Source organism: Aythya marila (genome assembly GCF_965140915.1).
Source record: "Aythya marila genome assembly, chromosome: 29".
Taxonomy (NCBI): Eukaryota; Metazoa; Chordata; class Aves; order Anseriformes; family Anatidae; genus Aythya; species Aythya marila.
This window is the reverse complement of record NC_139070.1, coordinates 350,147-371,764: the sequence shown is the minus strand read 5'-3', so window position 1 is coordinate 371,764 and position 21,618 is coordinate 350,147. Positions and strand designations below refer to the sequence as shown.

The following is a 21,618-nucleotide window of genomic DNA, read 5'->3' as shown; positions in this document are numbered from 1 at the left end:
ACAGCCTCTGGGACTCCGCACTGCCCCTGCCACGCGTGGGGCCGGCCCAGCCTCTGCCTACCTGCCGGGCTGCACGCAGCCGGCGCGGCACGTCACCGCGGCCTTCGCTCCCCGCGTGGAGTGGACGGCTCCCGGCCCTCCTCCGGCCCCACGGCCGCTGACGTCAGCCCAGGTAGTGGCTGGAGTGCACCTGGGTGTCCCGAGCCGATAAACCATAAACGGTTTGTCACGAGCTCGGTGGCCTCCAGCCAGCCTCACCTGCCCTGCTGTGTTTTGCTTCGAGTGCCTGCGGTGCGTAAAGTTTTCACCTTTGACTGGCGAACCGCGCCTGCGCGGCGGGAGCGCTGCCTGCTCGTGCATCGACACCGTCCCGCGTGATGTGTGCTGGCCCCATGTCCTGCATGCACGCAGGGGGTGGCGTGGCCGTGACCTTGCACCCCCCTGCTCCTTCCTCCGGCGCGCTGCAGGCAGGCGCCCACCCTGCACAAGGCAACGCTGGCTCCAGCAGTCACCACGTGCCTGCAGCAGCCTGTCCCCCCGCTGCTGAGACATGGAGAGCCAGCACGGGGATGTAACGGGGCACCCTCCAGCCCTGGATGTCCCCAGGCCGTCCCCAGCATGGCACATGTGCTTGTGCCCCCTCCCCAGGCCCAGCCTGCCGCTGCCCTTTTGCTGTCAGCCAGGAAGGAACGATGCTGGGACATGGTCAGGTCCCTATGGCCTCGCTTCCATCCCTGTCCCATGTGCTGGGGACCCTGCCCCAGGGCTGGGGACCGCGGCACTCTCACCTCCGGCCATCCAGAGTGGGGGGAGCCCCTCAGCCGACAGCACTGGGTGTCAGATCCCAGCCATGTGTAGTGCTCCAGGATCTGTCCCCGGGATGGATGTGGTGCGGTGCTCTTGCCACACACCAGTGCTTGCACCAGCCCTGCCGGGGGGCAGCCCCGGGTGCTGGGGTTTGTTCAGTGCTGGACGAGTGGAGGTGCCCACAGGGAGGGGGCTGCATGCCCTCCCCATCTCTGCCTCAGTTTCCCTGGGTGTCCTGCCTGGCCTGGGGCATGCTTGGGGCAGGAATGGGGACAAAGCGAGGGGTGGGAAGAGGCCGTGGCGCTGACCCGCTCCACCCTCCCACCGCAGCCTGGCTGCACCCAGCCCAGCTCCTCGCGCGTGACACGCTCGGGCGCTCTGATCCCGGCGGGCCGCGGACCTGAGGGGTGTTCCCGGGAGTTCCTCCCTGTACAAGCCGCAGCAGCGCCGGCTTCCCGGGAGCAGGAGGCCTCGCACAGTCATTCCAGCTCAGGGGATGATGTCAGGCCTGGCCACAAAGAGGGAGGATGAAAGGCAGCGAGCCGGGTCCCCGCTCCCAGGGGAATGTGGGGTGCAGGGACGGAGGGTGGGGAGAGTGGCCCGGGGTGGGACACGGGGAAGGATGCGGGGCACGGAGCTGCAGCCCCACACAGGCCCCGCACCGGCTCCTCAGGCAGCTGAGAGCTGCGGCGGCCGCTCTCCGGTTACAACCGCGGTGCTGCCGCCTGCCCGAGCCCTTGCCGAGCGTCGGGGGAGCAATCCTCGCACGGCTGCAGCCAGCCCGCACCGCCTGGGCTGCGCCGGGCATGCAACATTACCCACAATCAATGGATCATTATGTAATAAACAAGAGGAAAGTTGTTTTGCAAATGCGGCTGAGTTATCGCTCCACAACACGGCGGCGAAGCATCTCTCTGCCGGCCTTAACGAGAGTGGATCTGTGTCGGGGGCGGACGGGAGCAGGGAGCGAGCAGAGGCCAGGCAGCCAGCAGGGAGCCCGAGCCCCCCCTGCTCCTGTGGCGGGGGCTCAGAGGTGGAAATTTCACAATATCGAACCGACAGAGAGCGAATGTGAGCGGGGTGGGGGCCGCCTGCTGTGTTTGTCTGGCAGAGCCCTGGGGAGCCGAGGCAGCTGCTGAGGGCAGGAGGAAGAGGATGAGGAGGGCGAGGAGGGCTGCGCTGGCTGCTCCCCGTCCCTCTCCCTACCCCCACACCTTATCAGCAGCCGCTCTCAGCTCCCAGCCCCCACCTATCCAGGTGTTTCTGATGTCCCTGAACATCTCAGATAAAGGGTTTTTTTTTATGGCAAGGGCTGGAAGGACAACAGCAAGGCCCTGCGTGCCAGCAGCCTGCTGCCTGTGTCCTCAGCAGGGGGGGCACAGTGGCAGCTCCGTGCCCAAGCCCCCCGGCACAACCCGGGTCCCCCCTGGCACAAACACACGCGTGTGCGCACGGGACCCCGGGGCCTCCACGGGTGCCACCGCACCGGGGTGACCCCAGTGACCTCTGTGCCACACCCGTGCCTCCTTCATGCTGCCCCCCGGACCCCCCAGCACAGCCGGGGGGGGGGGCTGCAGACCTCCCACCCCCTCCCCACCTCGTCCCGGTGTGCCTGTCCCCTCGTGGGGATGGGGGGCGTCCCTGCGTGGCACCGTCCCCGCGTGGGGGCCGCTGCCCGTCCCCGCGCCGCCCCCGCCGTGTTGTTGTTGTGTCTCGGCCCCGCGGCCCGGTGAGGCGAGGCGGGGCCGGCGGGGGCGGGCGGGGCAGCGGCGGGGCCGCATTTAAGGACCGGGAGCGGGCGGGGCGCGCAGCCCGGCGGAGCGCACCGGCGGAGCGCATGGAGAGGCTGCGGGTGGCCCTGGGGGCGCCCCTCTGGGTGCCCCTCCTGGGGCTGTGCTGGGCGGCGGCGGCTGAGCGCCACACCGTCTTCTGGAACAGCTCCAACCCCAAGTGAGTCCCGGGAGCCCCCCCGACGCCCCCAAAACCCGGGGGTGGGGGGAGGGAGCGCGGACGGGGCGGGCCCCCGAGGGCGCGGACGGCGGCGGCGGGGCCGTGAGCGGGGTCGCGTTCCCCGGGGCTGCGGGCTTTGTTTGGGGCGGACAGGGGGATTCACGCTGCCCCACTCTTTTTGCTCTTTGCTCCCCCCCCCGTTCTCCTGACCCGACACCGGGGGCGCCCCCGGGGCCGGGAGGGGCCGGGACGGCAGCGGCGGGGTGAAGTCCGCGGAGCCAGGTGCGGGCCGGGAGAACCGGGAAGGGATTGAGGGGGGGGAGGCACGGGGGGGCCCTTTCCGTTCCCAGGGCCGAGCGGAGCGGGGCCTCTTCCTTCCCCGGGGGGGTGGCGCGGCGCCAGCGGAGGCGCCGGGGCTCAGGGAAGCCGTGTTGACAAACACGGGGCTGGCCCCGGGTCCCGCGGCACGGGCAGGATGTGCGCGGCCGGCGGTGCCCCCCCCGGGAGGTGGGGGGGCGGCGGGGGTCGTGGGCAGCCCCCGTGTCTGCCCCGGGGCTCGGTCCCCAGGTAGGGCCGGGTTTGTGGGGTGCCCACCCGAGGTTGTGGGGTTCCCTCTTAGCTACGCGCCCTGGTGTGGTGTAGGGGTGCCCCCCTTCTCTAGGCCGTGCCCCCCCCGCCTTGGTTGTAGGGGTGCTCCCTTACACGCTGTGGGTGTGCCCCCCAGCTGTGTGCCCCCGTGTGCTATAGGGCTTACCCACACCCCCGGGATGTGGCCCCACATGTTATAGGGCTTACCCACACCCCCAGGATGTGCCCCCCAGCCCTGTGCCCCCACAAGTTATGGGGCTGCCCATCCCCCAGCCCTGTGCCTCCACAGGTTATAGGGGTTGCCCAAACCCCCCAGTTTGTGCCCCTACATGTTATAGGGTTACCCACCCACCCCCCCCCCGGGATGTGCCCCCAGCTCCATGCAGGGCAGCTCCCAGGTGGGGTCCCACAGGGGTTTGGGAAGCTGGAGCCGGCCCCAGCAGAGAGGCCGTGCCTTCCCGAGGCTGCCGCAGCCAGCGAGGTGAGGAGACCCCTCCGTGGCCCCTCACAGGCTGCCTGCAGCCCCCTTCATCGCCCCCCCAGCAGCCCCAGTGCCGTGCAGCCTCCCGGGAGAGCCTCGCTGGCGGGCGAGGTGTGGGGAGCAGCATGCTGGAGCCAGGCCGGCTGCCCCCCCCCCAGGCGAGAGCTGCTCACACCTAATGGCTCCCCGGAGCTTTGGGGACAGCCGGGGAGCGCGTCCCGGCCGGTTCCCTCCCTCCTGCAGTGGGGCTGACCCCATGGGGGGAGGGCTTTTTCTTTTCCCCAGCACCACCAAAAAAAAAAAAAAAAAAAAAAAAACAAAACAAAACAAAAAAAAAGCACTCCCAAAAAGCACCGCGGGGCTTTGTGCAGTGCCAAGCAGCTCTCAGGCCGCCCTGTGTTGGGCTCTGAGGGTTTGGGAGAGTTGTGGCGAGTGCTACCTCCGTGCCCCAAATTCCCCCCCCGCCATGTGCTGACCCCCGCCGCCCCCTGCCCCAGGTTCCTTTGGAGCGACTACACGGTGGAGGTGCGCCTCAACGACTACCTGGACATCATCTGCCCGCACTATGAGGAGGGCAGCGTGGCCCCGCACGCCATGGAGCGCTACACCCTCTACCTGGTGGACCTGGAGGAGTACCAGGCCTGCAAGGCCCGCTCCAAGGAGCAGATCCGCTGGGAGTGCGACAAGCCCAGCGCCTTGCACGGCCCCGAGAAGTTCTCGGAGAAGTTCCAGCGCTTCACCCCCTTCACACTGGGCAAGGAGTTCAAGGAGGGGCACAGCTACTACTACATCTGTGAGTGCCCGGGGGGCTGTGTTCCTCCCGCTGTGGGGCTGGGGTCCCTTTGGGGTTTTTCCCACTCTAACTCCTGCCTCCTGCCCGCAGCCAAGCCGATTCATCACCATGGGGAGACGTGCCTGAAGCTGAAGGTGACGGTGCTTGGCAAAGGCAGTGAGTATCTGCGGGTTTCCCCCTGCCGTGTGCTGCTCGCCCTCCTCCCCCCTCGAGGCCTTGGGTCCTCCGCCGGCTCTGCCTTTCCTGCGCTGAGTCACGGCGGGGCCGTGGCCCCCTGCCAGCCCTGGCTGTGGGGCCGGGGACGGTGCCAGCGGCCAGAGCGGGGATGGTACCGGGGAGACCGGGCTCCGTGGTTGGGGGGGTGCCTTTTTGGGGTCCCAGGACACTGGGGCAGCCCCTCACGGCATATCTTTGTGTTTGCTTTGCAGCTCAGGCACCGCCTGCCCCCGCCTCGACGCAGAAGGGGAGGATCCAGGCAGGTAGGTGTTGGAGGACGCGGCCGAGCGGCTGCGGGGCTGGCTCAGGAGCAGGGTGTGGGGCATGGGGGCCACTCACTTTTTTTAATTTTTTTTTCCCTCCCCCTGCAGACGACGCAGCTGCCCACGTCCTGAGGAGCGTGGGGCAGAACTCAGCGATGCGGGCCAGCAGCCCCTTCACCTTCATCAGCCTCCTGCTGCCCCTCCTGGTGCCGCAGGGGCTGTGAGCACACGGCGCCGTGCCACCGGGGATGGAGCCCTGTGGGGTGGCCCCCGCCTGCTCGGGGACCCCCGTGGCCCTGCACGCACACCCGTGGCGGGCTTCCCTGCGGACATCTGGGCAAAGCAAAGGATTTGTCAGTATTACGGGGCCAGCCGGCCTGAATTGGAGCAGCCCAAAGCCCTTGGGGCCTGAACTGGAGCGGCCAAAGCCCTCGGGAAGCCGCCTCACCCTCGTGGGAAGGGCGCTTTTGGCAGCTGGGGGTTGAGCCCTGGACTGGACGGGCTGGGGGCTGGTCCCCTGCCCCAGCAGCACGGAGCTCCCTGCTGGACGTCTCTGGGGGGGGGGGGGCTCAGACTGTGAAGTGTCCCGCGGGCAGGGACACGGTGCTGGCCCAGCTGCGGCCGTGCCCTGGGGCTGGCTTCAGGAGCCTGGACGTGCTCGAGATGCCAGGCAGGCGGCGGAGCGGAGTCGGGGGGGGGGGGGGACAGCGGCTGCAGCAGCGTCCCCTCTCTTGGGTGGGGGGGCTGAGGAAGCTCCCCCCACCTGATGCTGGAGGGGCACGAGCCCCCTGCCTGGGCCAGCACAGAGGCCGTTTTGCCTGCCTCGATTTGTACAGCTTTGTACAGCTTTCTAACACTGGAATTTTTATACGGTTGTCTTGAATAAATAACTGAAACCATGCCGGAGTATTGGGGGGGGGGGAAGGGCCTGTCCCCTGTGCTGGGGGCTGCACCTGGGAGGGGGAATGGCTCCTGGGGGGGTTAATTAGTTAATTGGTGTTTGCACAAGGCTCTGCAGGGGGAGGTGTCCCATGGAGTGGTGCAGGGATTGGTTTCAGGTGGAGGTGCAAAGTCCTCCAGGGCTGGGGAGCAGTTCCCTTCCCTGGGACATGGGGGGGGGGGGGGGGCTGTGGGTTTTGGGGTTCAGCTGGAGCCCCCTGAGCTGCTGGGGGGGGACACAACAACAGAAGGTGGTTATGGGGAGAATCTGGAACCCAGAAACTGGGGGACCCTGGGGAAGAGGGGGTGCTGTGGGGTGGGAGCTGTAGGAAAGGGGGATCCTGGGACGCCAGGAATGGGGGAGGCGGGGTGCTGGGGGGGGGTCACAAGGCTGTGACCCTAATCCTGGAAGATTGGGGGGGGGGACACACACACAGAGCCGCGTGTCCCGTGCACGCCGCACCCGGGGCCGCTGCTCCCGGTCCCTCCCCGGTAGTGCGGCCCCGCCCCGCCCCGAGCAGCGCCGCCCCCCCCCCGTTTCTCTTTCCCCCCCCCCTCCGGCTCCCGGTGCCCGCGGCGAGCATGGAGCCGCAGCCGGTGCTGGCCGCCGCCTGCCTCCTCTTCACCATGGGCATGTTCGGCAGCGGGCTGTGAGCGGCCGGGAACCGGGGGCGGCGGGGGGGGGACGGGGAAGGGAACGGGGGGGGAAGGGAGGGCCTCGGGGGGCCGGGGGGGGGTGCTGGGGGCGGGGCGGGGGGAGGCGGGGAGGGAATGGGAGGTGCGGGGGGTGGGGGGGGGAATGGGGGGGAATGGGAGGCTGAGGGGGGGGGAATGGATAGGGGGGTGCGGTGGGAAGCTGGGGGTGTGCAATGGAATGGGGGGGGCAATGGGGGGGGCAATGGGGGGTGCGATAAGAGGCTGGGGGTGCAGTGGGGGGTGGGGGTGCAATGTGGGTGCAGTGTGGGAGGTATTGAGGCGGGCTGGGGGGGGGCCGGGGGCTCCAGGCTGAAGGCCGGGCGTGCAGGGTCAGGTGGGGGCTCTGGGGGTGCAGGAGGGGGGCACTGGGGGGTGGGAGGAAACGCAGAGAAGGTCCCAGCTGCTGAGGGGGGGCTGGTGGTATTTTATGGGGCTAAGGTTGTAGCCCCCCCCCCAACACTGTAGAGCCTCCCCGTGGTGCTGGGCACCCAGGAGGCCTCTCCCCCCCCGGCCCTAGGTCTGACCTGCGCTGGATGATCACTGCGAAGAGCGTGGACAACATCCAGCTCCTGCCCTTCCTCGCCACCGATGCCAAGTACGCAGGGGGCACAACCTTTTGGGGCCGGGGGGTTGAATTTCGGGGGTGGGCGTAGGCAGGAGCCCCCAGGCTCCAGCAGCGCCTGTGCCGCTCATCCTGCAGCAACCTGAGCTGGCTGGGGTACGGGTGCCTGAAGCTGGACCGGACGCTGATCATCGTCAACAGCATCGGGGCCACTCTGCAAAGCCTTTACATCCTGGTGTACTTCTACTACAGCCCCACCAAGGTGGGTGCCGGCCCGGCTGGGTCGGGGGGGGCACAGAGGACCCCCACGCTGATGGCCCCGCGCTGTGTGCCGCAGCGTCAGGTGCTGCTGAAGGTCCTGATGGTCCTGGCCCTGCTGGCCGCGGCCTATGGCTACTTCACCTGCTACGTCACCGACGAGGACACCCGGCGGAGCCACGTGGGGCTCTTCTGCAGCACCTTCACCATCGTCATGTACGCCTCGCCTCTGGCCGACCTGGTGCGTAAAGCTGGGTGGGACCGGGGGAGGTGTCGGGGGGGCTGCGTGGCACCGGGCCAGCCCCTCGCTCCCCGCAGAACAAGGTGATCCGGAGCAGGTCGACGCGCTGCTTGTCCTTCCCCCTGACCGTCACCACCTTCCTGGCCTCCAGCAGCTGGACGCTGTACGGGCTGTGGCTCGAAGACCTGTACATCATGGTGGGTTGGGGGCAGCGGGAGGCCGGGGGCTGCTGTGGGTTCCCCCCCCCCCCGTCTCCAGCCCCTTTCAGCGGGGCGCTTGGCACCAGGCCGGACCCCGTCCGGCGTCGCGTGTGTCACACAGCAGAGCCCGTGACTAGGCTCGGCGAGATGAGTATTGATTTTAATTAATTAGATGGGATAAGGCCAATAAATCTCCCCCGGCGACGCGGGGCTGGTGGCGCGGGGGAGGGCAGCAGCAGCACCGCGAGCTGGGTAACGCCGCCCGGCCCCATGTGCTCCGCAGGTCCCCAACGTGCCGGGCATCGTCACCAGCGTCGTGCGGCTCTGGCTGTTCTGGCGCTACGCCCCGGGCCGGGACAATCCCTACAGACCCCTGCACGCCTGAGGGGGTCCTGCCGGTGCCGGAGCCCCAGAGCCAGGCCAGTGTCAGACACTTGGTGACCAAGGAAGGCCCCCCCTGCTCACCACTCTGCTCCTGCTGCTGCAGCGTGGCCAGCTCCTGCTGGGTAACACCAGGGCGTCCCCATCGGCTGAGGGCACCCAGCAGGACTGGGGCCCTGTGGGGACGCCTCAGTCCCTCGCCGCCGCGGTTTGCCCTCTGGCAGCTCCTCTCCGTTGTCCCTGGGGCCGTTTTTTCCTGCGGTGGTGGTTGGTTTGTTCGCAGCGATGCCTTGGGGGTGGCGGGCTCCCCCTGCCCCCATCCCCGTGATGTTCTTCCAGGCCCTGCCCCAGCGCCGGGCTGGGTGGGCAGCCCCCTTTTGTACGACTCGAAGTGCCTTTTAATAAATCGCAGACTCTTCCCAGCGCCTGCTTGTCGTCCCCTCCCGCTCTGGGCTGTGCTGGGTGCCGGGGCCAGCACAGCTCCTGTCCCCACAGCACTTTGGCCTCGGGATGCTGGGGCTAATCCTGACACCCTCTGAGCTCTGCAGCTCCTCATCCACCAGCACCCACTTGCCCATGGGGTGCAGGAAGCCCCCACAGGGGGCTCCAGCCTCAGCCCAGGAAGTGGGCAGCAGCACTGGGTGGTAGGGGCAGGGAGCGGGGCACGGAGGAAGGCAGCGCTGCCTGAGGGAGCTCCTCCGACCTCCCCAAGCAGCAGCACAGGGACACCGGTCACGGAGTGGAAAGAAAAGTCCCTTCCGTAGCACGGACACAGGGCTTGCTACCGCCCATTATGCCAGCAAACTTAAAATCAATTAAAATCCTCGCTAAAACCACGACGCTCGAGTGTGCGCATCAAATCAAGGCAGCCGTTGGCGTCGACCCAAGCTCAATTAATGAATTAACAATGATCTGGAATGAAGTTATCAGGCAAGCGCATCAGCAGATGGACGGGAGCGAGCGCGGGTGACCAAGTTACACAACAGATGCCGGAGCCGTGCAAAACCAGGGGCCCGGGGTGGCGGCGGCCCCGCGCGGCGAGGAGCCCCGGCCCTGCCAGCTCCCGGGAGGCCCTCGGCGTGGGCACGGCCGCAGCCCGGCTGACGCAGCCCGGATTAAGGAAGTGTTGACGAGGAATTTGGCCGCGCTCGTGGGCTCAGGCGCTCGCTCACACCTTGCGACGTGTCCTGGGAAAAATCAATACGGCCGCAGCGGCCCCGCCACGCCAGCAACAGAGCAGGGACAGGAGAGGGAAAGATGAACTCCAGCTGTGCTGCGGCACTGCGGGGCGTGCTGCGTCTTGCTGCTGTGGCCCGCGGGGTCCGAGCCCTCGAGGAAGCTCCTTTGCTGGGCTCCCCTTGGCTTTTCCAGCTGCAAGTGCAGGTGTTTCTGCCCTCGGGACTCCCCCACAGGGTTGTGCTCCCCGGGGCCCCGCAGATGCTTTTCCTACCTGGTTGGAGCCACCAATCTGCTCTGGCTGCCCTGGCACTGGGGCTTCAGCTCGTGGCCCGGGAGGAACGTGGGGGGGGACAGGGCAGCTTTTCCTGGTGACGCAAGCGAGCAGAAACCTGGCTGCCAACCGGTCACTCCGGCTGGCGTGTGCCGCGAGCGGCCGTGACGCAGCCCCGCTCGTGAGGCTGGAGGTGAGCAAGAGCAGCCACCGGCTACGCGAGCGCCTGCAGCGGGCACGTGCCCGTGCAGGGAGAAGCCGGGGCCGTGCTGCTACCTGCCAGCCTGCAGGGAGCCCGCCGAGGGCTCCCGGCCTCGTGCCATGCCAGCACCACGCTCCCTGCCCCGTAAAGGCAGCGCTGAAGCCGAGGGGCTGCCACCCCCAAACGGCCGCACACGGGCACGGGGCTGCGGGAGCCGCCCACCCCGCTCCGAGCTGCCACTGTTGCTCAGGAAACAGCTAATTAGTCGCTCCTGCTAATTAGCCCGAGTCCTCCCTCATGCTACCAACTGCTCCTTTTTGCAGAAGGATGCGCAGCCGATAATTAAAAAAAACAAGAAAGTCCTTCGGCTGGTATGCGAAGAAGCCGGGGAGGCTGCCAGCGAGGCAGGCCCCAGCATGCGTCACCACCGGCAGCGCGGCTCCGCCAGCCGGGCCGGCAGCGCGGCTCTCGCGCACCCCCAGACAGGAGCACCCCCGGACCGAGGCCACCCAGGGCTCCCCCCGGCGCGCCAGGGACGGCCCTGCCGCAGGAGCCCCACACGCGGCTCCGGAGCACCTGCGTCCCATTTTCCCCGAGGAGGCGTGGGGCAGAGCAGCAGCCGCAGTCGCTGCTCCGCCGGCATCGGGGAGCAGAGCCCCCCCGGCATGGGCCGCGCCGCCCCAGCAGGCTGGGGGAGACCACAGGCTCTGGGCACTCTGCATTTTAAAGGCTGCGCCAGCCGCTCCACCCAGCCACGCTCTCTCCTCCTTCCCCTGGCAGCAGGCCGGCAGGGCCGGGCCAACTCTTCTCCAGCTCCCACCTGACGGCGCAAACCACATCTGAAGGGCTGCCGGGAGCGCGCCGTGCCCGCAGTGCTACCCAGCGCCGCGGGCTGCCGAGGCAGGGCCCGATCCTGCCCTCCCCACCTCGCAGCCCTGCCCGTGCAGCCGAGCTCGGGGATGCTCGGAGGCTGGGTGGGCCGGCGCAGGCTCCCTGCAGCACCTGCCGAGGGGGGTGGGTGCCGAGGGGGGGGCCGAGCGGACGCCCTGCTCTGCCTGGAGCCCGTGTAAAGACAGCTGGAGCCCGGCTGCACCGGGCAGGGCGGGGAGCAGCCCCAAAGCAGCACCGGGGCCACCCCCTGCCTGCAACCAGGGCGGCACAGCACAGGCCGGGGCCCCCTTTCTCCTCCCCTGGCAGCACAGCACAGCCCGGTATGGCCCAGTATGGCCTGGCACGGCCCAGTACACTACAGCATGGCCCAGTACGACTCGGTACGGCCCAGCACAGCCCTGTACAGCACAGCACAGCCTGGTACAGCCTGGTACAGCACAGCACTGCCCAGTATGGCCCGGTACAGCCCAGCACAGCCCAGTACGGTACAACACGGCTCCATATGACCCGGTACAGCCCAGCACGGCCCGGTACAGCCCAGTACAGCACACTTTGTCGTCTTTATTGTGCTCAGAAGCGCAGCCCCCTCCGCCTCAGGTCCTCCCGCGCCGCGCTGATGTGCTCCCGGAGCTCGGCGGCCGCTTCCTCGCAGTCGTTGAAGGTGGCCAGGCGGTAGCCCACGGTGGCCAGCGCGTAGCAGCCGAAGGCCACCAGCAGGTAGACGGGCAGCGGCAGCAGGGCCTGGCGGCACGGCGCCGGCAGCCGCAGCCCCGGCGGAGACAGCGCCAGCGCGGCCCAGGCCGAGCCCAGCAGGGCGAGGCCGCACAGCCACTGCGCCAGCTTGGTCATGGCGGCCTGCGGAGACACCGACGGCACCGTGAGGGCGGCGCCGAGCCCCCGGGACCGGCCCCGCTCCCTCCCGGTGCCCCCGGGGCCGGCCCCGGTTCCCCCCCCCCCTCCTCCCCTCAGGGCCGCCCCCCCCCCACCTGCAGCGCTCCCAGGCCCGGCGCTGCTCTCCCCGTCGCCAGTGACGTCACCGCGGCGCGGCGTGAGGCGCGGGGCACGCCGGGAGTTGTAGTCCGCCGCGGGGCCCCCTGGCGGCGGGGCCCGGCCCGGGGCCGGCTCAGGAAGCGCCGCGCTTTGTCCGCCGGGGCCGGGCCCGGCCGCAGGAAGCACCTGGCTTCCTCCGTGTCCGGTCGCGGCGGGGGGCGCGGGGCCGGCGTGGGAGCAGGCCCGGCACGGCTCTCCCACGGGCCCGGCCAGGCACCGAGCCCCGAGGGCACCGGGAGCAGCGGGCGGGACCGGCAGCGGGGGCTGGGGGGATGAGGAGGGGACCCCCGGGTGCTGAGGAACCAACCCTGAGGCAGCGGCAGACAAGGAGCTACAAAGAAACGGCTTTATTGCCCGGCCCAGAGTCCGAGCCCAGGCTGGAGGAGAGGGAGCTGCCCCGGGAAGGGGCCCCGGGACATCAATTCCTCTTCCTGCCTTTGCCAGGGGCTTTGGTGGGAACGGCCGCGGGCGCTGCGGACTGGTAGAGCGTGGAGGAGATCTTGTTGATGTAGTAGAGACCGACCATGGAAAAGATGAGGCTGCAGGTAAACAAGAGAAGAGGTTACTCAGCTGCGGCCCTTGTGCTGCAGGCAGGAAGGAATAGGCTGAGGCCAAACTGACAGCAACCCCGTGCTCCCACTGCACTGCAGGGCTGAGCACTGCTCACCCCAGGTGCTCCCGGCCAGCCTTGGCCCCACCGACAGGGAGCACGAGCCACCAGGGCCCCTGGCAGCTGCCCCAGATGGTGACAAGCTGCTTCCCCACCCTCCGGGCCAGGCTCTGGTCTTACCAGGTGGTCACGCAGACTCTGTGAATGAGGCCGGAGGCAAAAAGAGCCAGCAAGAGGCAGGTGAGGACTGCAGGGAAAAACAGGAGAGAAAAGAAATGCAGCCACGCCGTTCCATCAGCTGTGCAGCCCCTCCTGAGAACCTCAGCAACGCGGCAAGACAAACCCACGTAAAGCACAGAGGGGAACGGCAGGATGGGCTCTTCCCCTAGCTGGTGGCTGGGATGCCGAGGTGCCCGGAGAAGCAGAGCACCCGCTGGGAAGAGCCGCGCTGCGTGCCCTCTGCAAACCCAACGTGGGGCTGCACGCCCAGCACCCACAGCTGACGGCGCCTTCCCCTCCCCGCTGGTGGCACTTACTCTCGGGGAATATCTTGGCCTGGAAGCCTTTGCCAAACACCAGGTTCTCGAGGTTGTTGAAGGCCTGCGCAGGGGGTTAAGGCACAGAACCGGGAACCACCTCCCCAGCCCCGCTCCCCGTGTGGCCCCAAAGGATACGGTGAGGGAGCAGACGAAGAGCGCGGCGCCCAGCAGCCCGCCCTGGATGGTGAGCCACTCAGTGGAGGCCAGCTGCCGGCTGTACATCTGCATCCCGGCAAACAGCAGCAGCGACAGCAGCGACGACAGCGCCAGCGACGTGCCCGTGCCTACGGCTGCAGCATGGCCCCGGCTCAGCAGGGCGGGGGGCCGGGCCCCAAAGCCCCCTCGAGGCCCTGATCACCCCCTGAAGCCCCCCCCAGGCCCCGATCGCCCCCTGCAGCCCCCCCAAGCCTCTCATTGCCCCCTGACCCCCCCCAGGGCCCCAGTCTCCCTCTGCAGCTCCCCCCCGAGGCTTCCGCCCCCCACTCCGCCCCCTGTCCCGGTCCCTACAGCCCCCGCCCGGCCCTGATCACCCCTTGAACCTCCCCCCGAGGCCTCCCCCGCTCCCCGAGGCCCCGGGCCCGGTCCCCGCAGCCCCCCCCCGGGCTGCAGCCGCCCCCCACGGGGCCCCCCTCGCCCCTCAGGCCCCGGTCCCGGTGCCTGAACCCCCCTTCGAGGCCCGGGTCGCCCCCTGACGCCCCCCCCAAAACCACCCCCGCCCCCTGCAGCCCCCCCGGTGCCCCCCCCGCCCCTCAGGCCCCGGTGCCGCCCCCCCTCCTCCCGTTCCCGTTACCCATGATGCCCCGCGGCGTCGCCCCCCGGCCCCTTCCCCTCCCGGCCCCGCCGCCGCCGCTCCCCCCGCACTGCGCAGGCGCGCCCCGGACCCGCGCACGCGCCCTGCGCGCTCCCCACCCCCCCCCCCACAAAGCGACACGGCGGCAGCCGCGGGCACGCGCCCTTCTCAGGCGCGCCCCCGCGCGGGGTTCGGCCGGCGCTCGGGCGCCCCCTAGCGGCCGGGCGCGGCGCTGCAGGCCCCGCCGCTCCGCGCGCGCCCCCCGGCGGCGGGGAGCGGAGCGCGGGGAGGCCCCGGGGCACCGGGCGGGGGCGCGGCCGCCCCCCTCCCCCGTACCCGGCCCCCTCCTCCCCACCCCCCATCCCTCCTCCGGGCTCCGTTCGGCCCCTTCCCGGCTCCGCTGCCGGCCCCGGGCCCGGCGCCGCGCTGCCGTCCGCGGGGAGCCGCCGGGGGCCGCCCCGGGGAGCGGAGGGGGCGTCCCGGTACCGGCCCGGTGCCGCCGCCCCCCGCCGCCCCCCCCTCTCCGGGGCGGGTCCCTCGGAGCATGCGCGCCGCCGCCCCCCGCCGCCCTCCCCCCGGTTCCGCCGCTCCCTGCAGCAGAACCGGGCGGCCGCTGCTGCCGCCGGTACCGGCACCGGCACCGGCCCCGGGCGCGGAGCCATGGCCGAGGGCGAGGACCTGCAGACCTTCACCTCCATCATGGACGCGCTCGTCCGCATCAGCGTGAGCGGCGGCGGGGACCGGGCGGGGACCGAGCGGGACCGGGCCGGGCTCTCCCGGGACCGGCGTCGCCATGGCAACGCGGCGGGGCGGCGGCGGGGCCGGGGCGGCCGCGATGGCCCCGGGGGGGGGCGGCCGGGGGTGCCCTTGAGGGCCCCGAGGGCCGCGGAGAGGCCTCGCTGCCTCGACCCCGTTCCCCACCGGGCCCCGGGGGGGGCGGATCGGCCCTCGCCGAGCCCCGGGCGGGGCGCATCGGGCACCGGGGAGCGCCCCCCGAGGCCTCCCGGGATGCTGAGAGCCCGGCGACCCCGCGGGGAGCAGGGCGGGGAGGGCCCGGGGGTGTCCTGGTGCCGTGCTGGGGTCCTGGGGCTGATCCCACTCGGGACCGGATCCCGGTGCTGGCCGCAACCCGCATCCAGGTCCCGGTCCCCGTCCTGGCTCCAGGCCTGGTCTCGATGCCGGTCGCTGTCCTGGCCCTGATCCTGGCCCCGATTTTGGCCTTGATGCCAGTCCCTGAGCCTGGTCCTTGATCCTGGTCTCGATGCCGGTCCCTGTCCTGGCCCCGGTCCTGGTCTCAGTGCTGGGCCCTGATCCTGGTCCTGATCCAGATCGTGATCCTGGTTTCAGTGCTGGTCCTGGTCCTGGTCCTGGTCCTGGCCCTGATCCTGGCCTTGATGCTGGTCCTTACCCAGGCCCTAATCCTAGTCTTGGTGCTGGGCCCTATCCTGGTTCTGCTCCTGGCCCTGATCCTGATCTCAGTGCCGGTCCCTATCCTGGCCCTATTCCCAGTCCTAATCCGGGTCCTGGTCTCCATCCTGTCCCGGTCCCCATCCTGGCTGCGCCCGGTGACGCTCTCCCCCTCTCTCCTCAGACCAGCATGAAGAACATGGAGCGGGAGCTGGTGTGCCCGGTGTGCAAGGAGATGTACAAGCAGCCGCTGGCCCTGCCCTGCATGCACAACGTCTGCCACGTCTGCGCCAGCGAGGTGCTGCTGCAGCACGGCTACCTCTGCTGCGACCCCACCTCCGAGCCCTCCTCGCCCGCCGCCACCCCGGCCACCCGCAGCCCGCGCCTGGGCCGCAGGGGGGTCCCCAAACCCGACCGCCTGGACCGGCTCCTGAAGTCAGGTGGGGGGGACGGGGACGGCGCTGCTGGGGGGCGGAGGGGCTCTGCCGGCCCCGAGGAGCCGTGGGGTGCTGGGCTGTGCGTGACGCCTCCCCGGCCTCCTGCAGGGTTCGGCACCTACCCGGGGCGGAAGCGGGGCACCGTGCACCCCCAGACCATCAGCTTCCCCTGCCCGGCCTGCCAGCGGGACATCGACCTGGGCGAGCGGGGCCTCGGCAGCCTCTTCCGCAACCTGACCCTGGAGCGCGTGGTGGAGCGCTACCGCCAGACCATCAACATCAGCGCCGCCATCATGTGCCAGTTCTGCAAGCCCCCGCAGCTGGAGGCCACCAAGGGCTGCACGGAGTGCAAGTCCAGCTTCTGCAACGAGTGCTTCAAACTCTACCACCCCTGGGGCACCCAGAAGGCTCAGCACGAGCCCACGCCGCCCACGCTCACCTTCCGCCCAAAGGTACGGCCTCCTCCATCGGGGTCTTTGCTATTTGGGGTTCCCCGGGTGCCACAGTAAACGAGCTGGGGAGAGACCCTTGGGGGGGAAGGGTCCTAAAACTCTGCTGAGCTTCCTCGTGTCCGTGCAGGGTCTGATGTGCCCAGAGCACAAGGAGGAGGTGACTCACTACTGCAAGACCTGCCAGCGGCTGGTGTGCCAGCTCTGCCGCGTGCGACGCACTCACACCAGCCACAAGATCACGCCGGTGCTCAGCGCCTACCAGGCTCTCAGGGTAAGGGCTGCTGCGGGGCTGCGCGCTCGGGTCGGGGTCAGGACGCCCACGGGGAGGCAGGGAGGAAGCAGGGGTGCGAGCTGAGCTCACAGCACAGATGGGGTGAGGGCTCTGTTTGCAGGTCGGGGGCGCACGAGGCCAGTGGTGGCTAACCTCCTTCCTTGCAGGAGAAGCTGACAAAGAGCCTTGCCTACATCTTGAGCAGCCAGGACACGGTGCAGACCCAGATTGCTGAGCTGGAGGAGACGGTGAAGCACACGGAGGTAAGGGCACAAGGTCCCCGAGCAGTCCCTAGGTGGGGACCATCTGGCTGGTCCCTCTTTGCCCCGTGGGGGCCGTACAGCGCGCTGACAGCGCCGTGCTCGGCAGGTGAACGGCTCGCAGGCCAAGGAGGAGGTGTCCCAGCTGATCCAGGGGCTGTGCTCCATGCTGGAGGAGAAGCGGGCATCCCTGCTGCAGGCCATCGAGGAGTGCCAGCAGGAGCGGCTGGCCAGCCTGCACTACCAGATCCAAGAGCACCAGGCCATGCTGGAGAACTCGGGCATGGTGGGCTACGCCCAGGAGGTGCTGAAGGAGACCGACCACCCCTGCTTTGTCCAGGCTGCCAAGCAGCTGCACAACAGGTACCGGGCTGCGGGGACCCGCGTGGGTGTCCCTGCGGTGTTGGGGCTGGCCGGTGCCCAAGGCAGCCCTCGCGTGCCGCCCTGACGTCCCCGCTCTCCTGTGCTGCAGGATCCTCAGGGCCACCGACTCGCTGCAGAGCTTCCGACCTGCAGCCACGGCCTCCTTCAGCCACTTCCAGCTGGATGTCAGCAGGGAGCTGAAGCTGCTCACAGACCTGGCCTTCATCAAAGGTAACCGCAGCAGGACCCCGGCACCGGCTGCGGCCCATGTGGAGGCGCAGCCCCTGCGGGCAGAGCAGCTCCGTGCCCGCCCGTCTCCTCTCTTGGAGCCAGAGCTCGGCTCCAGCCACAGAGGGATGCGCTCAGGCAGGCGCCCGTGGATCTGCCGGCCCCCCTCCCTGTCAGGAATGGCCCCAGCAGCCCCCAAAGTGCTCCCTGCCCTGCCCTGTGCCAGGGCTGCAGGCAAGGGGGCAGGAAAGGCAGGGCTGTGGTGTGAGGTAAGGGCAGCAGGAGGGTGAGTACGGAGCGGAGGCTGCCCCAGGTGCAGGGCAGGCGCTTCCCCACCAGGGCAGGTGCCGCCTGGGCCCTGCCGGACCGGCTGGCAACACTTTTCAGACCTGCTTCTACCTCTCTTTGTTTATAGGCTGCGGCCGCTGCTGATCGTCACCGAAGTAACTGAGGCAAGTCACTCCCCTGCCCCAGAGCCACCCCTGCTCTCTCTGTCCCATCCCTCCATCCCCACTCCTGCCCCATTCCCACTCCGCTGCCATCGACCATCCCCGTCCTGCCTGCTGGTGCTGGCAGGTGGTGGCTCTGCCCGCGCTCGCCACCCTTCTCTGCCCCCTCCCTCCATCTGCTGCAGCTCCTCCTGCCATCCCCATCCCCTCCTCACCCCATTTCTGCCCTGCATCCCCTCCTCACCCCCATTTCTGTCTCTGCACCCTCTCCTCACCCCATTTTTGTCCCTGCATCCCCTCCTCACCCCCATTTCTGTCCCTGCATCCCGTCCTCACCCCCATTTCTGTCTCTGCATCCCCTCTTCACCCCCACTTCTGTCTCTGCACCCTCTCCTCACCCCATTTCTCTCTCCATCCCCTCCTCACCCCATTTCTGTCTCTGCATCCCCTCCTCACCCCATTTCTGTCTCTGCATCCCCTCCTCACCCCCACTTCTGTCTCTGCACCCTCTCCTCACCCCATTTCTCTCTCTGCACCCTCTCCTCACCCCATTTCTCTCTCCATCCCCTCCTCACCCCATTTCTGTCTCTCCATCCCCTCCTCACCCCATTTCTGTCTCCTTTCCACCCCTGCCTCCCTGCTCCAGTTACGCTGGCATCTTCGCACCACTCTGCCATTCCCATCTCTTCCTCCTCCTCCTCTCCTGCTGTCTCCATCCTCTCTCTCTCTTTCTTTCTTTCTTTCTCTCTCTCTCTCCCTCCCTCCCCCCGACTTGCACTCAGCCTCTCTGGTCCCTGGAGCCTCACAGCAGCCAGCTCCTCTGTCTCCCCAACTCTCTCCCCCCTCTGGTGCCTACACACAGTCTCTGCAGCCAGATCCCCCTAGACTCCTGCTGGTTGTGCGTCCGTCCGTCCGGAATGCCCCCTCCCTGCGTCTGGCCGCCTCCCCACCCACGGCGGGGGGATGCTGCCTGATGCCTGCCCCCCCCCCCCGTGCCTCTCCCCGCAGTGCCCGAGGCCCCCGTCATCGACACGCAGCGCACCTACGCCTACGACCAGATCTTCCTGTGCTGGCGGCTGCCGCAGCACTCGCCCCCCGCCTGGCACTACACCGTGGAGTACCGCAAGACGGACGCCAAGGCCAAAGGGCTGAAGCTGTGGCAGCGGCGCGAGGAGGTGCGCGGCACCAGCGCCCTGGTCGAGTACCTGGACACCGACAGCGTCTACGTGCTCCGGGTGAAGGGCTGCAACAAGGCTGGCTTCGGGGAGTACAGCGAGGACATCTACCTGCACACGCCGCCCGCCCCAGGTGAGGGGACGCCCCCGGGGAGTAAAAAAAAAAGCCCATCCCTCGGGCTTTTCGCCGTCCCCTTCTCACCTCCTCTGCTCTCCTCCTCCCTGCAGTCCTCAACTTCTTCCTGGACAACCGCTGGGGCTTCAACCGGGACCGGCTGGCTATCAGCAAGGACCAGCGCGCCGTGCGCAGCGTCCCCGGCATCCCCATGCTGTTCGCGGCGGAGCGGCTGATGACCAGCTGCCACCTCTCCATCGACCTGGTCATCGGGGACGTGGCCATCACGCAGGGCAAGAGCTACTGGGCCTGCTGCGTGGATCCCAGCTCTTACCTGGTCAAGGTGGGCGTGGGGCTGGAGAGCAAACTGCAGGAGTGGTTCCAGGTGCCTCAGGACGTGGTGAGCCCCAGGTGAGCGGGGTGGGGGTGCTTCGTGGGTCTGCGGGAGGTGGTGAGGCAGCCTTTGTAGAGCCTCTACAGTGGGCCTCACCTGTCCCCCTGCTGCAGGTATGACCCTGACAGCGGCCACGACAGCGGGGCAGAGGACACAACGGTGGACGCGCCCCCGCCCTATGCCTTCCTCACCATCGGCATGGGCAAGATCTTGCTCTCGCATGGCTCGGCGCTCACTTCTCGTGACCCCAACGGCTGCACCGTGCCCTTGCCACCGCGCATCGGCATCTGCCTGGACTACGAGCAGGGCAAGGTGAGCTTCTACGACGCCGTGTCCTTCCGTGAGCTCTGGGAGTGTGGCGTGGACTGCTCGGGGCCTGTCTGCCCCGCCTTCTGCTTCATCGGAGGGGGTGCCCTGCATCTCCAGGAGCTGGTGGCCAACAAGCAGGAGCGCAAAGTGACCATCGGGGGCTTCTCCAAGCTGGACTGAGCCGCGCGCGCGCTCCCTGCACGCACATCTGGTGTGACCCCTTTTTGTCGAGCGAGCTTCAGGGCCTGGAGGGGACGCGACCATGCAGGGAGCGCAGCTCAGCAGGGGCAGCCCCAGCCCTGCCCGGGGTTTGGAGCAGGCCGGGTGTTTGTTTTGTGGGACTGGGGGGGACGGGGACAGCTCCGCCGTCCCCTCCCTTCCCCATCCACCTGCCCCTTTCACCAGCTCAGCTCTGTGGCACAGACCTGGGGCTGCAGGCAGAGGCTGGCGGCAGGTCCTGGCAGAGGGTCAGCCCTCGAGGTGGAGCAGGGAGGGGGACGCGAGGGGGACGCAGGGCTGCGTGGGGAGGGGGGAGGCAGGAGCTGGTTGGGGTTGACGGTGGGGGGAGCGGCTGGGCAGTGGCTGGGGCGGGGGAGGCAGATGGGCTGGGGGAGAGAGGGAGGGGGGAGGCTGGGCTGGAACAAGGTACGAGGACGTTTTTGTAAAAATGGCTCATTTTTGACACGGCTCATCCGGCTGCAGTGTCGCGGCCAGCCACAGCCGCCGCTGGGTCCTGTGGGGCTGTGGGACCTCGGTGTCCCCCACCCTCCTGAGGGGCTGCAGAGCTCTGCTGGGTTCTCTGCTCCCTCCCCGCGGCGTGGGGCCAGCCCCGTGTGGCCCCCACCCCCGGGACCCTCTCAGTGCCCCCCTTCCACCGCTCAGTGCCAAGCAGCCCCTGCCAGCCGGGGCTTGCGGGGTTGGGATCCGACGTGGCCAGGAGCCATGGGGGGGCTGCCCCCCACTGCAGGGGCCTCGGGGCTGCGGTCCCACGCTGGGAGCCGTGCGAGCTGCTGTAGTTTCTCATGGGTTCTGTTACAATTGCTGTCTTTTCATGGTTTCCTACAATAAACTGCAATGCCAGACTTCTCCAGAGCCCCCCCTAGGGCAGCCGCAGCCCCCTGGGGGGCGGAGGGCAGGGCAGCAGCACCCACCCGTGCCCCGCTGCCTGCTCCCCGTGGGGCAGGACCCTGTGGGGTGGAGGCCGTGGGGCAGAGCTGTCCTTCGGGCTGTGGCCAGCAGAGGCCAATCCTGCCCAGGGACGGCCGGGGCAGCGCTGACGTGTCCGGCACCCGCTCCGGTTGTGCCCGGCCACGTGGCCGCTGCTGCTCAGCCTCCCTGGGGTCTCGCTCCCGTCCCACCTGGCTCCTGCTGGCCCCATAAGGGACAAATCCTGGTAGCGGGTTTAGCGTTAATGGGGTATGATGAGAGGGAAGCAGGGGGGTCCTGGGAGCGCTGGCACAACCTCCTGGGCTCTCCGGCATCCTCTGGGGGTGAGCAGCAGGGGCAGGAACCCCCCTGGGACCATGAGGGCAGGGGGGGAGCTGCTTGTGGGGCTGGGTCCCCTGCTCGGGGCCAGCTCCTGCTGCCGGGAGAGGCGGCACAGGTGGGGCCAGGCAAGGAGCGGGGCCGGAATGGGAACCCTGCAAACAGGAGTTTCATTGTAGGGCCCAGCCCAAATCTCTGTTTCGATTCCTCCAGGCCCTGCCCAGAGCTGGGAAGGGGGGGGGTGAAGGGAAGGGGGGTGAAGGGAAGGGGGGTGAGGGGAAGAGGCACGTGCACAGGGCTGGTGCACCCCTGGGGCTCTGCCCCAGCAGCACGCCCCGCTCTGCTTCCCCGTCCCCAAGGCTGGCT

At 69.0% G+C, this 21,618-nt stretch overlaps 5 protein-coding genes across 9 annotated transcripts; 3 read left to right on the top strand and 2 right to left on the bottom strand.

Moving 5' to 3' along the window:
- Window positions 1-2,628: 2,628 nt before the first annotated feature.
- On the top strand, window positions 2,629-5,991 carry LOC309888676 (ephrin-A1-like). The gene is made up of 5 exons (XM_082781148.1): window positions 2,629-2,757; window positions 4,324-4,619; window positions 4,710-4,775; window positions 5,048-5,098; window positions 5,207-5,991. Exons 1-5 carry the CDS (start codon window positions 2,645-2,647, stop codon window positions 5,320-5,322), a joined length of 642 nt encoding a protein of 213 aa, XP_082637274.1. The 5' UTR covers window positions 2,629-2,644; the 3' UTR covers window positions 5,323-5,991.
- A 588-nt stretch (window positions 5,992-6,579) lies between these two features.
- SLC50A1 (solute carrier family 50 member 1) lies at window positions 6,580-10,012 on the top strand. Of its 3 annotated transcripts, none has more exons than XM_082781084.1 (6): window positions 6,580-6,687; window positions 7,251-7,328; window positions 7,434-7,557; window positions 7,633-7,794; window positions 7,892-7,991; window positions 8,278-10,010. In XM_082781084.1, the coding sequence occupies exons 1-6, from the start codon at window positions 6,620-6,622 to the stop codon at window positions 8,433-8,435; spliced, it is 690 nt and encodes a 229-aa protein (XP_082637210.1). In that variant the 5' UTR covers window positions 6,580-6,619; the 3' UTR covers window positions 8,436-10,010. The 3 variants fall into 3 exon arrangements, with proteins under 3 accessions (XP_082637210.1, XP_082637211.1, XP_082637212.1); XM_082781085.1 differs by having other exon boundaries at window positions 7,872-7,991; window positions 8,278-10,006; XM_082781086.1 differs by having other exon boundaries at window positions 6,615-6,687; window positions 7,199-7,328; window positions 8,278-10,012.
- A 1,447-nt stretch (window positions 10,013-11,459) lies between these two features.
- Window positions 11,460-12,030, bottom strand: DPM3 (dolichyl-phosphate mannosyltransferase subunit 3, regulatory). The gene is made up of 2 exons (XM_082780610.1): window positions 11,905-12,030; window positions 11,460-11,773 (listed from the first exon to the last, which is right to left on the bottom strand). Exon 2 carries the CDS (start codon window positions 11,765-11,767, stop codon window positions 11,489-11,491), a length of 279 nt encoding a protein of 92 aa, XP_082636736.1. The 5' UTR covers window positions 11,768-11,773; window positions 11,905-12,030; the 3' UTR covers window positions 11,460-11,488.
- Window positions 12,031-12,300: 270 nt separating this feature from the next.
- KRTCAP2 (keratinocyte associated protein 2) lies at window positions 12,301-14,717 on the bottom strand. Of its 3 annotated transcripts, none has more exons than XM_082780607.1 (5): window positions 14,594-14,717; window positions 13,253-13,407; window positions 13,115-13,178; window positions 12,759-12,825; window positions 12,301-12,507 (listed from the first exon to the last, which is right to left on the bottom strand). In XM_082780607.1, exons 1-5 carry the CDS (start codon window positions 14,700-14,702, stop codon window positions 12,387-12,389), a joined length of 516 nt encoding a protein of 171 aa, XP_082636733.1. In that variant the 5' UTR covers window positions 14,703-14,717; the 3' UTR covers window positions 12,301-12,386. The 3 variants fall into 3 exon arrangements, with proteins under 3 accessions (XP_082636733.1, XP_082636734.1, XP_082636735.1); XM_082780608.1 differs by having other exon boundaries at window positions 14,600-14,717; XM_082780609.1 differs by lacking the exon at window positions 14,594-14,717 and adding an exon at window positions 13,908-13,961.
- On the top strand, window positions 14,072-20,275 carry TRIM46 (tripartite motif containing 46). Its single transcript, XM_082780612.1, has 10 exons — window positions 14,072-14,630; window positions 15,499-15,754; window positions 15,860-16,203; window positions 16,331-16,474; window positions 16,642-16,737; window positions 16,844-17,097; window positions 17,207-17,328; window positions 18,783-19,082; window positions 19,178-19,475; window positions 19,572-20,275. The coding sequence occupies exons 1-10, from the start codon at window positions 14,568-14,570 to the stop codon at window positions 19,945-19,947; spliced, it is 2,253 nt and encodes a 750-aa protein (XP_082636738.1). The 5' UTR covers window positions 14,072-14,567; the 3' UTR covers window positions 19,948-20,275.
- The last annotated feature ends 1,343 nt before the right edge of the window (window positions 20,276-21,618 follow it).